At 40.9% G+C, this 20,758-nt stretch overlaps 2 protein-coding genes across 6 annotated transcripts in view; both read left to right on the top strand.

Moving 5' to 3' along the window:
• The window catches only part of LOC107499678 (protocadherin gamma-C4), a 155,491-nt gene that overhangs the window by 3,639 nt on the left and 131,094 nt on the right, over positions 1-20,758 (top strand). The window contains exons 1-2 of one of the 5 annotated variants that reach the window (XM_016124134.2): positions 3,349-10,091; positions 10,601-10,809. The exons of 1 other annotated variant lie outside the window; for it this stretch is intronic. In XM_016124134.2, the coding sequence (XP_015979620.2) occupies positions 7,671-10,091; positions 10,601-10,630 (2,451 nt within the window). In that variant the 5' untranslated portion in view covers positions 3,349-7,670 and the 3' untranslated portion in view covers positions 10,631-10,809. Of the gene's footprint in view, positions 1-3,348; positions 10,092-10,600; positions 14,913-17,272; positions 17,345-20,758 lie in introns of those variants that run through there. 3 more of the 5 variants (XM_016124133.2, XM_036225163.1, XM_016124122.2) reach the window with 3 other exon arrangements.
• On the top strand, positions 17,370-20,165 carry LOC107499682 (protocadherin gamma-B1-like). Its single transcript, XM_016124136.2, is given in 2 exon segments — positions 17,370-17,787; positions 17,790-20,165. Coding segments are annotated over 2 exon segments (2,757 nt in total). The 5' UTR covers positions 17,370-17,384; the 3' UTR covers positions 20,144-20,165.

The following is a 20,758-nucleotide window of genomic DNA, read 5'->3' as shown; positions in this document are numbered from 1 at the left end:
AGACACCTCGCCTTCAGAGATCCAGTTCTTAAAGGGAGATGGCAATACTAAGGGGTGTGGAAGTGGGGGGGGGGGATTAAAAAAAATAAAAATAACAAAGTGATTTGTAAAAATACAATATACATCTTAAAAGAAAAAAAAGGAAAGCAAAAGCATAATAAGGCACAAATAATGGACCAAAAATGAAACAGAAAGTAAAAATGAAACAGAAAGTGGAGAGCCAAGCTAAAGCTGTGGGAGTTCTTGTGGGAGTTCTAGTCCTAGTCTTGTATTTAGATGTCACCACCGAAGGTCAGGAGAATGCTCCAGAGATGTAATAGGGACTAATGGGGACGAGAGTGCTTCAGGCTAAACAAGGGACCTGAGCTAGGCTTTCTGTTTGAATCCAAAATAAGCAATTAGGCCCCTCAGCTAGTTAAAAAGGGGAAATCACATGAAAATGCTACCTACCAATTCCTATGGTCCTAACTGTTGCAAGGCGAAGACAGACCAAGGGACAGTGATGGACACAGGTGCTGGTTTCAGAAAATGAACACTGAGTCTCTCAGACATGAGCTGTGATAGTCAAAACACTGGACCCAGCAGGGAGGAAGAGAGGGAGAGGAAGTGGGATGGGGAAGGAGGACTCTTCCACTTAAAATAAATGTATAAACCAAGATGATGAAATATGTTGTCTTATGGAAATTTGTTGTTGCTAATGAGAAATTTCTGCAACAAATTGTCATTATTTTTTAGGTAATCTTTGTTTTCTCTCTGATGGCTTTAAATTTTTTTTCTTTCATTCCTGCTGTATGTCTAAGTGTGGATTTTTATTTTTATTTTCATTTTCTGTTTGGTTCTGAAAGTACATTCTCAATAACATAACTTATTATAATCTAAATTTTTCTCTGTTCTTAAAATTTTGCATGAGTATATATAAATGAGCTAAGTTTACCTGTTAAAACAAAGAGATTTTTAAAATCTGTCTGACAAGATATTCTGCTGACAAGATACATGGTTAAAACAAAGATAGGCAGTATTTATCTTAATTTTCAATATTTCAGTGTAATTCACACGTATTCACAAAGTAAAGAAGTCATATCAATATTAATATACCAACAAAGTGGTGTTTAAGGCAACAACATTAATGATGACTTTAAAAATGAACTGATGATAAAGAACAGACAGTCAAAAGGATATAAAAATTATGAATTCCCATCACCAAACAATACAGCTTTGGAAATAATATGAGGATATTTTAACCCAATTTTAAAAGAAACAATAGATCCCACAGGTAGAAAATTACTAAGTATACAAAAGATTTGAACAACAGAATCTTTAAGAGTGATCTAAAAGATCTGCATAGAATCCTATCCTATACATACACAACAAATATAGTCATTCTTTACATGAGCGTATGGAAAATTACAACAACTTACTACATAGTCATTACAAAAAAGGCACAGCAAATTTCAAAGTACCAATAATATACATGCCTTATAACCTATACTTAAATCACAAAGCTAGGGGTTGGGGAAATAGAGAGAATTTAATGTATATGTGGTGGAGACTACAGTTGATAACATTGTATTGTATAATGGAAATTTGCTGAGAATAGAATTCAAATGTTCTCATAGAGAAAAATGATAAATATATGAGATGATGGGTGTTTTAATTAACTCAGGTGAATCCTTTTACAATATATATGTATATCAAATAATCATGTACATTTTAAATAGTTTAGAATTTATCAATTATACCTCAGTAAAGCTAGAAAAATCAAAAAGTAAACATTTAAAAATGGTAAAAGGAAACAAAAAGTTTGGACACTTAAATCTACACCCTTAAGTTACTCTCGAATTTAAAAAATTACAGTGGAAATTAAAACTATTTAGAAACAAACAAAAATTAAAATAATATTTATTAAAACTTATGAGTGCAGATAAGACAGTATTTAGTGGTAAATTTATAAATAAGTGTAAAAATTTTTTAAAGTAAAACAAATGCTCTAAAATAAATGAACTTAGCTTGCTGTTCAAGAAACAAGGCAAAAACATAGCAGCATAAACTGAAAGAAAATAATAGGAAAAATAAAGATAGAAATATAAATTATTGGAATGCAAACAAAGAACAATTCTGACGATGAAACAATAGAAGCAGACAATAAAAGTCATACTGAAACCAGTAGGGAGAAAATGAAATTCTGTCAGTCCAGAGACTAATATAGGAGGATGCCATCACTAAAATTCTTTTGGAAGGTCCTAAAGGAAAACTCAGAATTCAAATCAAAGACAAAAACCTGGAAAAGGAGAAAGAGAAGGAAAAAAAAAGAGACTGGGGAAAATATAACAACCTGACATGAAGCAAGAAATGTGAGTGGGATATTACATACAGAGTTAAACTAGATATTGTCAAAGACGAAGTAAAAGAGATAAATTTTTAGAGAACTGCAATGAGGATGTGAGCAGTTATTTAATGAGACTCAAAAGCACTAAAACAATGTTAATGAAAAGGTTTTTAAAAACAAACTAGAGGCTCTACTAGAAAACATGATGAGTTGGTATCAATTGTTCTCAATAAGTATTTCGTCAGTGTTCTCAGAGGACTGGATAAAAGAAAAAAGGGAAAAGATCCAACAGGGAAGAAGCCTTCAACAGGCCATAAGTGAGAGCAGAAGTGGGCATTCTCACTTAAAAATGTTGATTCAATGTCTCGATTAAGATATTATCAAATCCTGTCCACTAAATATTTTTAAAATAATGTTTATAATTTATGACTATGCAAGGTTCACTTCAGAGATGCAAGGATATTTAAATAATATCCTTCAATTTAATAGTATTAATCTCCATATTGAGATGAAAGATAAAAAGCCATATGTTCATTTCAATAGAGGCATAATAAAGTTCTTGAGAACATTCAACACATGATTGAAATATTTTAGCATACTAAGAATTGAAAGAAATTTCCTTAACCTGACAAGGAGTATCTATCAAAAACTTATAGAACTCCCCAAAATAACCTACAGAGTCAATGCAATCCCTACCAAAATCCCAAAGGCTTTTTTTTTTTTTTTTTGCAGAAGTAGAAAAAATTCATCCTAAAGTTTATATGGAACCTCAAGAGATCTCGAATAGCCAAAACAATCTTGAAAAAGAAGAACAAAGTTGGAGATTTCACACTCTCTGATTTCAAAATTTACTTCAAAGGTCCAATAATCAAAAAGCATGGTGCTGGCACAAAGATAGACTTATAGACCCATGGAATAGAATAGAGAACCCAGAAATAAACTGTCACATATATGGTCAAATGATTTTCAATATAAGGATGCCAAGACTGTTCGGGGTGGAGGGGAGGGCGGGAATTTGTCTTTCAACAAATGATTTTGAGAAAACAAGATACCCCATGCAAAAAAAAAAAAAATGAAGTTAATCCTTACCTTAAACTATATATAAAAATTAACTCAGAATAGATCAAAGATCTAAGCAAAAGAGCTAAAACTGTAAAACTCCTAGAAGGAAACGTTGGGGGAGAGCTTCACGACATTGGATTTGGCAGTGATTTCTTGGATGTGACACTACAAGCACAGGTAACAAAATAAAATAGATAAATTGGACTTTATCAAAATTTAAAACTTTTGTGCATCAAAAGACAATATCAACAGGGTGGAAAGACAGCTTACGAAATGGGAGCAAATATTTGCAAATCATATGTCTGATAAGAATTGATATCCAGAATATATAAAAAATGCCTACAACTTAACAAAAACAAAACAAACAACTGAATTTTAAAATGGGCAAAGGGCTTTAATAGACTTTTTGCTAAAGAGATAAACAAATGCCCAATAAGCACATAAAAAGATGTTCAACATCACTAATCATTCGGGAAATGCAAATCAAAACCATAAAGAGATACCACTTCATACCCATTAGGGATGGCTACTATTTAAAGCAAAACAAAACAAAACAAAACAGAAAATAAGTGTCGGTGATGATGTGGAGATGTCGGAACCTTTGTGCATTGCTGATGTGAATGTAAAATCATTACTGTAGAAAAACAGTATGGTGATTCTTTTTAAAAATTGAACAGAATTATTATATGAGCCAGTAATTCCACTTCTGGATATATACCCAAAAGAAATGAAAGTAGGAATGTGAACATGTATTTATACACCCCTGTTCATAACAGCATTATTAACAATATCAAAGAAGTAGAAGCCACCCTGGTGTCCATGGCAGTGGATAAACAAAATGTACACATAATGGAATATTTTTATGCCCTAAAAAAGGAAAGGACCTTTGACACATGCTACGATATGAATGAACCTAATGGAATATTTTTATGCCCTAAAAAAGGAAAGGACCTTTGACACATGCTACGATATGAATGAACCTTGAAGACATTATGCTAAGTGAAACAAGCCATCCACAAAAGGACAAATAACTGTATGATTCCTCTTATATGAAGTTCTTAGAGTAGTCAAATTTACAGAAACAGAAAGTAGAATGGTGGTTGCCAGGGGTAGAGAGGAGGGAGGAATGGGAGTTAGTGTTCAGTGAGTACAGAGTTTCAGTTGGGGAAGATGGAAAAGTTCCAGAGGTGGATGATGGTGATGGTTGCCTAATTATGTGCATATGCGTAATGCTACCGAACTGTACACTTAAAAATGTTTCAAATGGTCAATTTCATGTTACATATATTTTACCACAATTAAACAAAAAGAAGTCCAGTACTCGCTGTTAAGATCATGGTTAAAAAAAAAAAAGCATACATGGAAAAATCATGTGTAAAGGGAGAAGACATGAGACTGCATAGAGAGAAAATCACCCAAATGTCTCAGCACACCAGCTGAGCGCAGTCCCCAGATGATGCGGAATGAGTAACGACCAGCAAGACCAGCAGAACTGAGATAGATGATCCCAGACAGATTGAAAATTGTTGAACGTGTGAAACCACGTCATTTTAAGACACTAAATTTGGGATGGTGTATTATACTTAATGATAACTGAAGTGATATGAATACAATTTGACCCAGCAATTCCATTTTCAGGTTAATACCCTAGACTTAGAGAGATGTGTACATGAGAAGAAATGGCCAGTAAGGTTCACTGCCTCATTGTCTACAATAGTAAAGAAAGAAGAAAGGGAGGGAAAGAGACAGGGAAGAAAAAGAAAAGAAATAACCTAATCCTCCTATATTAGGAAAATGAATTTTAACATTTTTCTTATAATGGAATATTATACAACAGTTAAAATAAACATTATCAACATAAATAATTCTCAAAAGTAGAATGTTGAAGATGGAGTGCATTGGAGAATACATATAGCATGCTATTATTTGAATTTGAAATAGATAAATGTTCGTGGATGCATATATCTGCAGTAAAAAATGCATGGGAATAATAAGTGCTCTATTCTGGTTGGTGATTATTCCTTTAGGCAGGAATAGGACTGTTTTAAAGGAAGGGTACCAGGGAGATTCACCTTTTTCTATGGGTTGTTTTTAAAAATTGACCCCTAACAACCATAGTAATGATTGTTCAAGCCTTGTCTATGGTGAACTGTCTATAGTGAAAGCTTATTTAGAAACATACTTACATAGTATTAAAGCATCTTTCTAGCAAATATTAATTACAAAGAGAAAACAGTAATTTTACTAGAGATACTAATAGAGAAACCCTTAACCAAGTGACCAATGTTAACATCAGCAGTAATGAGACAAAGATATATTGTGCCTCCTGATAAGATGCACTTAGAAGGCTACAATGTTTCTGTAGCATTCCTGCTGCAAGCCACATAATCTGAATCTAATCATGGGGGGAAATCATCAGACAAATCTTAATGAGGGCTATTCTACAAAATAACTGACCACTACTTTTCAAAAGAAGTGTAAGTCATAAAATTTTTAAAAAGACTGGTAAACTGTCTCAGATTAACTGTTTAACTAAAGAGAAATCATTAAAATATTGTGTGATCCTGAACTGGATCCTAGACCAGATTTTCCCCCTTTTGCTATAAAAAGGCATTATTGTGACAACTGGCGAAATTTGACAAACGTTTGTAGATAAGATAATAGGACTATATCAATTCCAATTTACTGACTTTTATTGTATTTTGGTAATGAGGGAATGTTATTGATTTTAAGAAATAGACACTGAAGTATTTAGAAGTGAAGGAACATCACGTCTGCAACTTACTCTGAAATAGTTCATGGAGATTGAAAGAGGGAGAGAGACAGAGACAGAAACGGAGCATGAAATCAAAATGTTAACATTTGGGATAATATGGATGATGGGTGTGTGGGAATCTTTTGTACCATTTTTGCAAACTTTCTTTAAGTCTGAAATTATTAAAAATAAAATGTTTAAAAACTGGTCTCAATTAAATATGACAAAATGTTAAGATGTGATCAATGTTAAGTGGCATGTATACAGGCTTTCATTACATTATTTTCTATATTTGTCTGTATGTTTGAAATACTTCAAAATTTATTTTTGAAATAACAAATGTGTTATTCATAAGTACATTAAAATGAAACAGGAGTAAAAAGACATGCAATGTATTGTTTTATATACTTGAAAAACACTAAATATCAGGAAAAGGACTTGGCAAGCTCTAACCACTTTGACTTATTCTCCACGTGGTAAAACTCCTTCCTTGTTTTCTTAATATTCCATGCTGCCTCTCACTTCCCAGCATTTGTGCTGACATTCTAGAACACTATTCCAGCCTCTTTCTTGATCTAATCCTACCTTTTAGAATTCATGTCCCAGAAAAGTCTTTCCTGACCCCCAAAACTAGGCCGGATACCCTTCCTGTGTATTCCCCCATTGCTCAGTGCTTCCCACCATTGTAGCAGTTATCATACTCTATTATAATAATCTATTAACTTTCCTATGCCTTCCCCAATCCTGAAAACTTCCTGAGAGAAGGGACTGTGTTAATCAGGTTCACTATTCTATCTCCAGTATCAATCAGGCAAAGTGTCAGGCACAAGATAGTCACCCAATTAAGTGTCTGATAATTCAAAAATTTAAATACAGGTCTTGAAGTTAAATATTAAGCTATCAAGCACAAAAACCCAAAATATATAACCTTAGGAAATAATGTGGCTTATGTTTTAAAATAGAGCTTATTGTCTGAGAATATAAAATAAGAGATTGAAGATGTTTGGAGAAAGGACCACAGCAACCTTGATTAATAGAATGTTTTGAACTTCAATAATACTTTCCTAGAAAATACTATCAAGGTCACATTCATTTACACCATTCTTATTAATTCTGAGAGAAAAACTCCTAACTTGAAAGATCTACTTCTAAGGTATTTTAGAACAGTAAGAGTCCTCAAAGCAACTTGAAAGTCACAAGGCTAACATAAACAAGAAATAACTTGGGTTTGCCTGAAAGGGTGCAAATATTACTTAGGCCTCTGAGCGTCGCTGTTGACCACCTGAGAAGTAAAAGCCTGCAAGACGTCCAATCCAATGCTACGACTCCCACAACACAAAGGGCTGGGCTTTTGGCCCGCAGGGTTCCGAGCAGCGAAGGGATTCAGTCCAGTTGTCCACTAGTTCTCTCCACTAGTGGAGACCTGGCTCCCGTGAATGCTGGTCACCACAGGCTCTGAGGAATAAAGGTTGGAATCCCGCACTGTATGCTGGAAGTTGCCTGGGAGAAAAACCAGAAGCAGAAGAAATGGCGGTTCTGCAAAAGTTGCCACAACGCAGACGACTGGTCCTGCTGTGTCTTGTTTTGGCAGCCCTGTGGGAGATGGGAGTTGGGCAGATGCGCTACTCTGTGCCAGAAGAGATCGACAAAGGCTCTTTCGTGGGCAACATCGCCAAGGACCTGGGGATGCAGCCCTGGGAGCTGGGGGAGCGCGGAGTCCGCATCGTCTCCAGAGGTAGGACGCAGCTCTTTGCTCTGAATCCGCGAGGCGGCAGTTTGGTTACCGCGGGCAGGATAGACCGGGAGGAGCTCTGCGCTCAGAGCACGCTGTGTCTGGTGAATTTTAACATACTTCTGGAAGATAAATTGAATATTTATTCAGTAGAGGTAGAAATAACAGATATTAATGATAATGCGCCTCGCTTTGGAGTAGAGGAACTGGAACTAAAAATCAGTGAGACAACTACGCCAGGATTCCGGATTCCTCTAAAGAGCGCGCATGATGCGGACGTAGGGGAGAACACCCTCCAGAAGTATGAGCTTAACTCAAATGACCACTTCTCCCTGGACGTGCGAAGTGGAGCAGATGGGAACAAGTACCCGGAGCTCGTGCTGGAGCGGGCGTTGGACCGCGAGGAAGAGGCGGTACATCACCTGGTCCTCATGGCTTTGGACGCGGGCGACCCAGTCCGATCTGGCACCTCCCGCATCCGCGTGATGGTCCTGGATGTGAACGACAATGCGCCTGTTTTTACACAGCCTGAGTACCGTGTAAGTGTTCCGGAGAATGTGCCCGTAGGCACCCGGATACTCACGGTGACCGCCACTGATGCAGATGAGGGACACAATGCACAAGTGGCATATTTCCAAGACGAAACCCCTGGAGAATCCTCAGAGGTATTTGAGGTTAAGTCGATATCGGGAGAAATAACAATCAGAAAAAGTCTGGATTATGAGGCTGCCAAATTCCACGAAATTGATATTGAAGCTCAGGATGGTCCTGGCCTTCTGACTAGAACGAAGGTTATTGTCACGGTTCTGGATGTGAATGACAATGCCCCAGAATTTTACATGACCTCTGCTACTAGCTCAATTTCTGAAGACTCTCCTCCAGGAACCATAATTGCACTTTTCAATGTACATGACAGAGACTCTGGGCAGAATGCATTTCTCACATGTTCACTCCCAGAGAACCTTCCTTTCAAGTTAGAAAGGTCAGTGGACAATTACCACCGACTGGTTACAACCAGAGCCCTTGACAGGGAACAGTTTTCCTCTTACAACATCACTGTGACCGCAAAAGATGGAGGGAACCCATCTCTGTCCACAGATGCTCATGTTTTGCTGCAGGTGGCAGATATCAACGACAACCCGCCCATGTTCCCCCACACATCCTACTCAGCCTACATTCCTGAAAACAACCCCAGAGGTGCCTCCATCATTTCTGTGACTGCCCATGACCCCGACAGCGATGACAACGCCCATGTAACTTATTCCTTAACTGAGTACGCCCTTCAGGGGGCGCCTCTGTCCTCCTACATCTCCATCAACTCTGATACCGGTGTCCTCTACGCACTAAGCTCCTTTGACTATGAGCAGTTCCGCGACCTGGAGCTCTGGGTGACAGCGCGTGACAGTGGGACCCCACAACTCAGTAGCAACGTGTCTCTGCAACTGTTCGTGCTGGACCAAAATGACAACATACCAGAGATCCTGTATCCCACGCTCCCCACTGATGGTTCCACTGGCGTGGAACTGGCGCCCCGCTCTGCAGAACCCGGATATCTGGTCACTAAGGTGGTGGCAGTGGACAAAGACTCCGGCCAGAACGCCTGGCTGTCCTACCGCCTGCTCAAGGCCAGCGAGCCGGGGCTCTTCACGGTGGGACTGCACACGGGAGAGGTGCGCACAGCGCGGGCCCTGTTGGACAGAGATGCACTCAAGCAGAACCTGGTGGTGGCCGTCCAGGACCACGGCCAGCCTCCTCTCTCGGCCACTGTCACGCTCACCGTGGCCATTGCTGACAGTATCCCAGATGTCCTGGCCGACCTGGGTAGCCTAGAGATCCTGCATGACTCTGACACCTCAGGCCTCACCCTATACCTTGTGGTGGCGGTGGCTGCTGTTTCTTGCATCTTTCTCGCCTTTGTCACTGTACTATTGGCGCTCAGAGTGAGGCATTGGTACACGTCACGACTGCTCCAGGTTTCGGGAGGGCGATTGGCCAGCATGCCAGCCTCACAGTTTGTGGGCGTGGATGGGGTGCAGGCATTCCTGCAGACCTATTCCCACGAGGTGTCCCTCACTGCGAACTCGCGGAAGAGTCACCTGATCTTCCCGCAGCCAAACTATGCGGACACACTCATCAGTCAGGAGAGCTGTGAGAAAAGTGATTTTCTATCAGTGCCTCAGACTTTACTTGAAGTTGAAGAAGAAACATTTCCTCAGGTAAACTCTCTTCACAATATACTTGTGAGCTATTACTAAAATAAATAAAATCACCTATTTACTTAGCTTCCTCCATTGTTTAACATATCTCTTATATTTTGCCTGTTTCCTTGGGAATATATTCAATTTTTAGGACATAAGCCCTGGTGGATTACTTCTTGATATGTCTAAGTGTTCACACATTGTAAGGAGGAAGAGGGGCTAGAATAATTTGTCATGAGTGTAAATCAGGAATTAGTAGGTGAAGATATTTAGGTTATCAAAAGACCACTGAATTAGGAAGAGGGGTATCTAGTTTCTTGTATTTTTTGTCCCATCCCTGGGCAAATCATCTGATATGCTTGGTCAATAATTCTTCCTCTTTTAAAAATATGAAGGTTGGTCATACGTTTATTCAAGTGCTTTAAAATTTAAGGCCTTTATGTTTTATATTTGAATTTGTTTATGAATAATGAAAAAAACTTAAGTGATTAGTTTCTTCTCACTCAGTCTTAATATTTTTCCTTCAGGTTGGCGGTGAGGTTCTTCATTTTACTTGATTTGCATGACCTTCCCTGTTTAAAAGATGGAAATTTAAAAATACATATGCTTCACCATGTTTCAGGAAGTTATGTCATGGTATCTCTGCTTAGTTAAAAATCTCATTTGCCTCTAAAGTAGCTGTGTGTTCCTTGAAGAAGTTATTTGCTCTATAATAAATTAATAGTGTAATAGTAAACATGTTTCCGTTTGATGTTTACTCAAGTGCTTTAAAATGTTTTTAAAATGATGTTTTTATTTTTCTCATATTTGGAAATCAGATTGCCTTTTTCTCTTTAAGAATAATGTATACCCTCAAGGGATTCAGAGACTATATCAAATAATTGCCCATAAATATCCTCCTTATATATCTCTCTTTTCAAAATTTCTTATAGCAGCTGTTTAAAACACTTCCAATCCCTCACACAACCTAAGTCCCCCTCACAACCACAACTTGCCTTCTCATTTCTTTTCCCATGCTGGCTTTAAGTATGTTGGTTATATATTTAATAACAGAGGGCAAAGAATACACTAATACTCTATGTAACTGGGATTGTTTTTATTTGGAAGTTATCACGTACTGAGTCTTGTATGTAATGGTATCATCATCTTCAAGGTGCTGTGATTCCTTACCATATTTAAGGGCATCTGAGGGAAAATTAATGGAACAATATATTCCCTTGTGTTTATTACTATTGCATAATTCTCTATGAGATTAAATGGGAACTCACTGTGGAATAATACAGCATAACACTTTTACTTGTAAGTAATTAATAAATTATGAACTGAGGAAAATAAAAGACAGTTCCTTTTTTGTGTATAGTAACCACAAGTCCTATTTTTGTGCTTGGAGAGAAAAATAAATACAAAAAAAAAAGAGTTTCTGCAACATAAAACAAAAGCGTATCTCTACTAGTTTCAGTTTGGATCTTTAAAAAACATCCTCACCCTCTAGATTTAAGCAAAGTGAACTACTTTTAGTACCATAACGTTCTATGATTTCTCACTCACATCTAGGCATTGCCATGCTGTTCTCTCTCACATCCAGACTTCTTCCCTGATCTATTCTTCTTATGTTTCTTGGGAAAGCCTTCGATAACCTCTCTAAGGTCAGTTGGAGGCCCTCCCATCGCTCTTGGATTCCCCATGATGGTTGTGATCACAATGCGCTGTAATTCCTTGTTCGCTTTTATATCTTTATAAACTTTGTGAAGGAAGTGGCTGTATCCATATCATTCATCCTAAACCCCCAGATATTGTCTGACACCCAATTATATGTTTGCTTAATGAATGGATTAAATAAAAATATGGAAACTAATATGTCAAGCTATCAGGGGCAAGCTTCAAGAGGCATAACTTAAGATTGCAAATGATTTTTCTGTGTGGTTCTTAAGTTTTGAACATTTCAGAACAGTATCTCTGGCTTGTTTGAAATAATGTTGCTTGTGTTAAAGTTAGTGCATGGTTTCCCAAGGAAGTAATTTGAAGTCACCTATTTAACATAAAGCAATTCCATTATGTGAGATAAACACCAATCCCAATACCTCTGATTAAAAGGGTTTCAGCTGTTGGAAACCTTTAAAAATACTAACGGGTTTGTCTGTGAGGGTGCACTAAACGGTTAGGCCTCTGAGCGTCGCTGTTGACCACTTAAGGAGGAAAACGTAGCTAGAGAGCTAGTCCACCATTACTTTGTTCATAAAAAGTAAAAAGCCAGCAAATTAGACCCAGAAGATCCAGGCTGTTACCAAGCTCACCCGGCTCTGTGATCTATGAATCAGGCCCATGAAAAGCTTAGTTCATTGAGAAAATAAGAGTGAGTCTATCGTGGGAAATTGGAACCGAATTCAGGAAAAAAAAAAATTCACCAAAAAGGAAATGACCGATTACATGAGATTCAGAAACAGTGGAGGACTGGCCCTGCTGTGTGCATTCCTGGGGACTCTGTGCAAGACTGGATCCGGGCAGATCCGATACTCGGTGCCGGAGGAGCTGGACAAAGGGTCCTTCGTGGGCAACATCGCTAAGGATCTCGGGCTGGAGCCCCGGGAGCTGGAGGAGCGCGGAGTCCGCATCGTCTACAGAGGTAGGACGCAGCTTTTCTCTCTGAATCCGCGAGGCGGCAGCTTGGTCACCGCGGGCAGGATAGATCGGGAGGAGCTCTGCGCTCAAAGCGCGCAGTGTCTAGTAAAATTTAACATCTTGGTTGAAGACAAATTGAAAATTTGGGAAGTAGAAATAGAAATTAAAGACATTAATGATAATGCTCCTAATTTTCTAACAGAAGAATTAGAAATAAAAATTGGTGAACTAACGGCCGCAGGAACTCGATTTCCACTTAAGACTGCATTTGACCCAGATGTGGGCATGAATTCTCTGCAGAATTACCAGCTCAGCCCCAGTGACTACTTCTCTCTGGAGGTGAAGAGCGTCTCTGATGGGGCCAAGTACCCAGAGCTGGTGCTAGAGCGGGCTCTGGACCGTGAGGAAAAGGAAGTTCATCATCTTATTCTCATTGCCTCTGATGGTGGTAACCCTGTCCACTCTGGCACCTTGTGCATCCAAGTGATAGTTCTGGACGCAAATGACAATCCACCAGTGTTTACTCAGCCTCAGTACCGAATAAGTGTTCCAGAGAACTTGCCAGTGGGCACTCGGCTGCTCACGGTGAATGCCACCGACCCTGATGAGGGGTTCAATGCTCAAGTGTCCTATATACTAGATGAAATGCCTGGGAAAATTGCTCAGATTTTTCACCTCAACTCCGTGACAGGAGATATATCAATATTAAAAAGCCTAGATTATGAGGATGCTATGTTCTATGAAATTAAAGTTGAAGCACAAGATGGACCAGGTCTTCTTTCAATAGCAAAGATTCTAGTCACAGTTCTGGATGTGAATGACAATGCCCCAGAAGTCATGATCACTTCTTTCACAGGATCAGTTCCAGAAGAAGCTACCGCTGGAAGAGAAATTGCCCTTGTCAATGTGCATGACCGAGATTCTGGACAGAATGGGCAAGTCACAGTTTTTGTCCTGGGAAATATGCCATTTAATTTGGAAAAATCAATAGACCAATATTACCGCTTAGTGACAGCCAAGTCCCTGGACCGTGAACAGTTTTCTGAATATAACCTCACTCTGAGAGCAATTGATGGGGGAAATCCTCCTCTGTCCACCGACACTCACTTCACCGTGCACGTAGCAGACATCAATGACAACCCACCTACCTTCACTTATGCCTCCTACTCTGCCTACATTCCGGAAAACAATCCCAGGGGAGCCTCCATCTTCTCCGTTACTGCCCAGGACCCTGACAGCACGGAGAACGCCCACATCACTTATGCACTGGCTGAGGATACCGTCCAGGGGGCGCCTCTCTCCACCTACCTCTCCATCAACTCCGACACCGGTATCCTGTACGCTCTGCGCTCCTTCGACTATGAGCAAATTAGAGACCTGCAGCTACTGGTGACAGCCAGTGACAGCGGGGACCCTCCCCTCAGCAGCAACGTGTCTCTAAATCTTTTTGTGCTGGACCAGAACGACAATGCACCAGAGATCCTGTACCCCGCTCTCCCCACTGATGGTTCCACTGGCGTGGAGCTGGCACCCCGCTCTGCAGAACCCGGATATCTGGTCACTAAGGTGGTGGCAGTGGATCGAGACTCAGGCCAGAACGCCTGGCTGTCCTACCGCCTGCTCAAGGCCAGCGAGCCAGGGCTTTTCACGGTGGGGCTGCACACGGGTGAGGTGCGCACAGCGCGGGCCCTGCTGGACAGAGACGCCCTCAAGCAGAGCCTGGTGGTGGCCGTTCAGGACCACGGCCAGCCCCCTCTCTCGGCCACCGTCACGCTCACTGTGGCAGTGGCTGACAGCATTCCGGATGTCCTGGCCGACCTGGGTAGCTTAGAGATCCCGCAGGACTCTGATGCCTCAAGCCTCACGCTATACCTCGTGGTGGCAGTGACCTCAGTCTCCTGCGTCTTCCTTGCCTTTGTCATTGTGCTGTTGGCGCTCAGAGTGAGGCGCTGGTTCACGTCGCGCCTCCTCCAAGCTTCAGGAGGCGAGCTGGTACACGTGCCCGCTTCGCAGTTTGTGGGTGTGGACGGGGTGCGGGCATTCCTGCAGACTTATTCCCACGAGGTGTCCCTTACAGCGGACTCGCGGAAAAGTCACCTGATCTTCCCACAGCCCAACTACGCGGACACGCTCATCAGCCACGAGAGCTGTGAGAAAAGTGAGCCTCTCCTGGTATCTCATGACTTACTTGAAGCAAAAGGAGACCCCAAGCTACCTCAGGTAAGTATATTTTTAAAATATTATAAAGAACAATTATGCCAGTGAGGTTATTATAAATCTTTAATGCACATTTATTTGAAAATAAAGCAATATGGTAGTCAGTCCAGTTGTTTAAATATTTGTTCCTCTCTCCTTCTGGGTCTATGATGGGGTGCACTTCCAGGTCTGGTATGGCAGAGTGGGCCTAGGTAACTAGTTCTGGCCAAGACATTATAAGTGGAAGTTGGTTTGTATCTTTTTGGAGGAAGGTCTAGTTGCCATTATGAGAATTTCCAAATCTCTAAGATACTCTGTGAAATTTTGACCGATCTTTCTACCTGGTTCTTGAAGCACTACAATGAGAGCAGAATCCTGTGGTTGACCCAACATTGACCTGTATACTTATAACAAATAGACCTTTTTCACTTCAAGTATCTGTAGTTTGGAGTTTGTCTGTCACTACCCTATCCTGACTGATACAAACAAGTGAAAAAATAGGTATGAATACTAGGTATTTTAGGCTCCAATAAAATGATGCTTAACGTCTTCCAAGCCAAACCACTCTCTTCATTTCAACAACATAAAAGTTGTAAGGTAAAAAATGTAGAGGTTTGTCAAATAGTTTTACCTAGCCTGTAGTTCCTATTATGTATACTTTAAGTGTGTGTGTGTGTGTGTGTGTGTGCGCGCGTGTGCGTTGATTTAAGATTTTTGCCTGAAGGTAGGAAGTTCAATTGCCTAAACTGTTATGGGCCTTGGAGTGGCATTTCTTGTCCCTTGAGAAGCACAAAAATATAAGGAGTTATGTCTCACCCTCCCCAGGAAATTTCCAGACCATCTACTCCAATAATGAAATAGGAGTCCTACAACTTTCTTGGGCCAGAAATTGTTGGCCCATTTTGAAATTAATGAAATTATTTTCACCCATAAAATGGCATCAGAGAGTCATTCACAAATGGACCAAAATATATTTTATTAGGTCTCGCCAGATGTCTCCTTCAATATATTAGGACGAGGTACATCCGAAAGTGGTGACAACAGTGTTTGAATAAAATAACTGAAAGCAGAGAAGGGTGTTTTCTCACTCACACATGCAAATATATCACAGAAAAAAGGCACATAACTTTTGAATATTTGTTTTGGGGAAATTTTTATAATATTACTATCACTTTCTATAATAAGGAGAAAAAATTGTTAAATGGCTTAGTGCCGGGGGAACTTCAGATGCTCAAAGGGAATTTTCTAAGTATCCTATAGAACACAGCTTACCTGAATGTTATGAAAATGCAAAGAAACTACAAAAGCAGTACAATTTCCATCTACACGTATAGATAATGAAAGGTCTCAGACATCCCATTTCCACTAAAAAGGATTTTTTTTAAAGATGGTCAGAAATTCATCACAATGGAAAGGGAGGAGGGATTATGATACAAGGAACAGAAAGTATAAAGCCATGAAGTAGGGAAAGCAAGGGAAAAGATGTCTTAAGAAAACAGATAATATCTGTTTATACTGGAGTGTAAGATGAGTTTAGGTTAGCACCGAAAAATAGTAAAACAATTTGAGTTGGTATCTAATTTAGTAGTGCATTTGTTGGTTTTAGTTACCCAAGACCAATTCAAGGATTACAGGGTGAGTTCCAAAATGGAATGCCTCTTCAAGATTTACCAATTAGTGATCAAGTCAAACTCATTTCACTATTAATGGCTAGAGCTGAGAATTGGCATTATGGAATATTGCATATACCTTCTATAATAAAGAAGCTCTGGTTTCATAAAAAATGAATGTGGTTTACACAAGATTCAGCCTTATAAAAGGGTACATTCGCACCCGAATACTGAATTGGTCCCTTTAACAAAATATCAGGCTCTGCTGTACTTAACAGGAAAATTATGTTTAAAAAGATGAACAATACATTAAAATAACTCTAGGGCCTTGACTCACTTTTTTTTTTTTTTTGCAAAGACTACCTTTGAAAAGTATTACTGAATTGCTGAAGTATAGATGGAGATAGTTTAAAATACTAAATAAGGGAAATTATGGACTTACAAAAGTATAAGGATCATAGTCCACTAAAATGTAGATAAAAATCCAGTAACTTACTTGGGTACATCCATACTAGTTCTGCCAATTTTATACAGTGAAATCACTAAAGGTATTTTTGCCTCCAAAACTGAAAAAAAATGACTGTGCATTATGAAATATTTTAATGAAAAAAGAAAAATGTAAAATGATGACAAGGATTATGAGATGACAAAAACTAGAAAATGTTGATTTAAAGGAAAAACTTGAATATTTGGGTTTTTTCCAACAAATAAAAAGACAAAATGCATAGATTCAAGAGCTTACACTTTGAGGATAAATAGCTGGGCAATATGCAGTTTTCACAGACAACCTCGGGACGTCGCTGTTGACCAAAGGGAAGAAAAGAGTACTCAGTTCTGCAGGAGCTTCTGGCAAAATGCTTTACAGCTGCACACATCAGAATGCGGGATGCACCCTCGAACACCTAACAAGTCCTACACTCAAATTACAAAAGCCCAGGGTGCAGCGATTGATTTTTTAAATATCCCAGAGACAGCTTGGAAAGAAGCTTCCCAGAGAGTTCAAGAGATGCAAAGGAGCTCCAGGAAAGCTGAAACAATGAAAAGCCAGGTACTGTTTCTCTTCCCGCAGTCTTTGTTGTGCAGGGTCATCTCCCAGCAAATTCAGTACGAGGTTCCAGAGGAGCTGGCCAAGGGCTCAAGGATGGGCAACCTCGCTAAGGATCTGAGGCTCAATGTCCAGGAGTTTCCAGCTCGAAAATTGTGGGTTAGTGCAGAGGTTTTTTTCAATGCGAGTGCAGAGAGTGGGGATTTGTTAGTGAGCAATAAGATAGATAAAGAGAAGATTTGTGGAGGAAATCTGAGTGTGCACTGGAATTTGAAATAGCCTCTGAAAATCCAATGAATGTGTTCCACGTGATTGTTGCAATCTAAGATATTAACGACAATGCACCATATTTCATTGCAAAAGACATTGACTTAGAAATCTGTGAGTCAGCCTCATCAGTGGTAAAATTCCCTCTGGATTCTGCACAAGATGCAGATACAGAAAGTAACTCACTGAAGATTTATACCATCAACCCCAATGAACACGTCTCTCTGTCAACTAAGGAAAGTCCTGATGGAAGTAAATACCCAGAATTACTGCGGGAAAAATCACTGGACAGAGAACAGCAGAACTCCCACCACTTAGTCCTGACGGCCACGGAATGGGGGGAGGGGGACTGTCCTCTAAGTGGCACCACCCAGATCTGGATCCATGTCACTGATGCCAACGATAATGCTCCAGTATTCGGCCAGGACACATACAGAGCTAGACTCCAAGAAAACATGGCCCAGGGAACCTCTCTGCTAAGGGTGAAGGCCACAGACCAGGATGAGGGCGTTAATGCAGAAATCACCTATGCCTTCCTCAATGCTCCAACAAGCACCAGCCTCCTCTTCAATCTCAATCCATATACAAGTGACATCACAACCAATGGTACATTAGACTTTGAAGAGACAAGCAGATATATGTTGGCTGTAGAAGCCAAAGATGGAGGGGTACACATGGCTCGCTGCAATGTTGAGATTTACATTGTTGATGAGACTGACAATGCCCCAGAGGTGACATTCATGTCCTTTTCAAAATGGATTCCTGAAGACACAGACTCTGGAACCATAATAGCCCTCATTAAAGTGCAAGACCAAGATTCTGGGCAAAATGGTCTGGTGACATGTTATATTCAAGAAGAAGTTCCTTTCAAATTAGAATCCACCTTCAAGAATTATTACAAATTGATGATTGATAGTGCTCTAGACCTGGAGCAAATGGCAGAGTACAATGTCAGCGCAGCAACTGACAAGGGCGAACCATACCTATTCTTTAGTACAACCGTCACCATACACATCAGCGACATAAACGACATAAACGACAACGCTGCGGTGTTCCACCAGGTCTCCTACCTGGTTCATGCGCCAGAAAACACCCCACCCAGGGACCCCATCGCTCAAGTCAGCGCCTCCGACCCCGACCTGGGACCCAACGGCCACGTCTCCTACTCCATCGTGGTCAGCGACCTGGAGCCGCGGGCGCTGTCGTCCTACGTGTCGGTGAGCGCGCAGAGCGGGGTGGTGTTCGCGCAGCGCGCCTTCGACCACGAGCAGCTGCGCGCCTTCGAGCTGACGCTGCAGGCCCGCGACCAGGGCTCGCCCGCGCTCAGCGCCAACGTGAGCCTGCGCGTGTTGGTGGGCGACCGCAACGACAACGCGCCTCGCGTGCTGTACCCGGCGCTGGGGCCCGACGGCTCTGCGCTCTTCGACACGGTGCCGCGCGCCGCGCAGCCCGGCTACCTGGTCACCAAGGTGGTGGCGGTGGACGCGGACTCGGGACACAACGCCTGGCTGTCCTACCACGTGCTGCAGGCCAGCGAGCCCGGACTGTTCAGCCTGGGGCTGCGCACGGGCGAGGTGCGCACGGCGCGCGCTTTGGGCGAGAAGGACGCTGCCCGCCAGCGCCTGCTGGTCGCTGTGCGCGATGGTGGGCAGCCAGCCCTCTCGGCCACCGCCACGCTGCTCCTGGTCTTCGCTGACAGCCTACAAGAGGCTCTGCCAGACTTCAGTGACCGCGCCGAGCCCTCGGACCCCCAGGCTGAGCTGCAGTTTTACCTGGTGGTGGCCTTGGCCTTGATTTCAGTGCTCTTCCTCCTCGCGGTGATTCTGGCGGTCGCCCTGCGCCTGCGACGCTCCTCCAGCCCCGCCGCCTGGAGTTGCTTTCATCCTGACCTCAGTTCCAAGTCTGGACCTGGGGTTCTCTCCAATTACAGTGAGGGAACATTGTCCTATTCCTACAATCTGTGCGTTGCCTCACAATCAGCTAAGACAGAGTTTAATTTTATGAACGCGCCCCCAGAAGTGGCTCCCCCTCGGGATCTCCTGTGTGAAGCTCATTCTATGGATGTATGTGCCAGTAATGAAGACCCCCAAGTCGCTTATGACTCCTCTTTTTCCTCTGCAAACCTACTTAAATTAGTCGTGCATAATTATTTTTCATCATTTTTCATTTTTCTGGTGATGGTAGCGAGACAGGAAGTGTATTCTGTGGGCGGGGATGAGTTTTTTGATTGCTCAGTATTCTTGGCATTTACCGAATTACTACTCACAGTCTGTATGATTGGTCAGCAAATCTTACTAAAGAGAGATTTTCTTGAGTGTCACTACTTTTATTAATAGCACTGCTTTTTCTTAATTGGTGTGGTCCTATTTTTTTTTTTCAAGCTTTATCCCTTATAAGGTAGTGGCAATTCTTTCTGCCTATGTTAATGTTTATGTTCATCTCATCAAATACATTCTACTTGTTATCTTTTTGCTGCAATGTGGATCTTTAATACGGCTTTCCAATAATTAAGTCTCTTAGCACGTCTTGGCCTTATGTAACAAAGATTGTCCGATTTTACATTTGAATCATTAACTTTGGGTCAATTTTATTCCCACTTTATAATCTCATTCAAGAAAAGTTCTCTTAACCATTCTTCAATAACTTATGTTTAAACCCATTCAACTTCGTCACTATTTTAATAAGGAGCATAATGAACTTTTTGTATACATAGTCTTCATATTTCTTTTTTTAGTATAGGAGTCTAAAATTTTCAAAATATCTCATTTTCCTCCCAACCTCCAGCACTTTCTGGGTCCTCTGAGGATTGTGAAAAATACCTTTAATCTTCTCCACAAAGCGTGAAGATTTAAAAACTCTGAGTAGTCAATGTATTTTGTGTCTGATTAAAATTTATGAGTAACTTCTAGAAGTTAATTATTATGTTAGGGATAATCCAAAGAACTGAC

The sequence above is a fragment of the Rousettus aegyptiacus genome, unplaced genomic scaffold, assembly GCF_014176215.1.
Source record: "Rousettus aegyptiacus isolate mRouAeg1 unplaced genomic scaffold, mRouAeg1.p scaffold_m13_p_7, whole genome shotgun sequence".
Taxonomy (NCBI): Eukaryota; Metazoa; Chordata; class Mammalia; order Chiroptera; family Pteropodidae; genus Rousettus; species Rousettus aegyptiacus.
The sequence above is the reverse complement of the archived record's forward strand: the minus strand, read 5'-3'. Positions and strand labels throughout refer to the sequence as shown.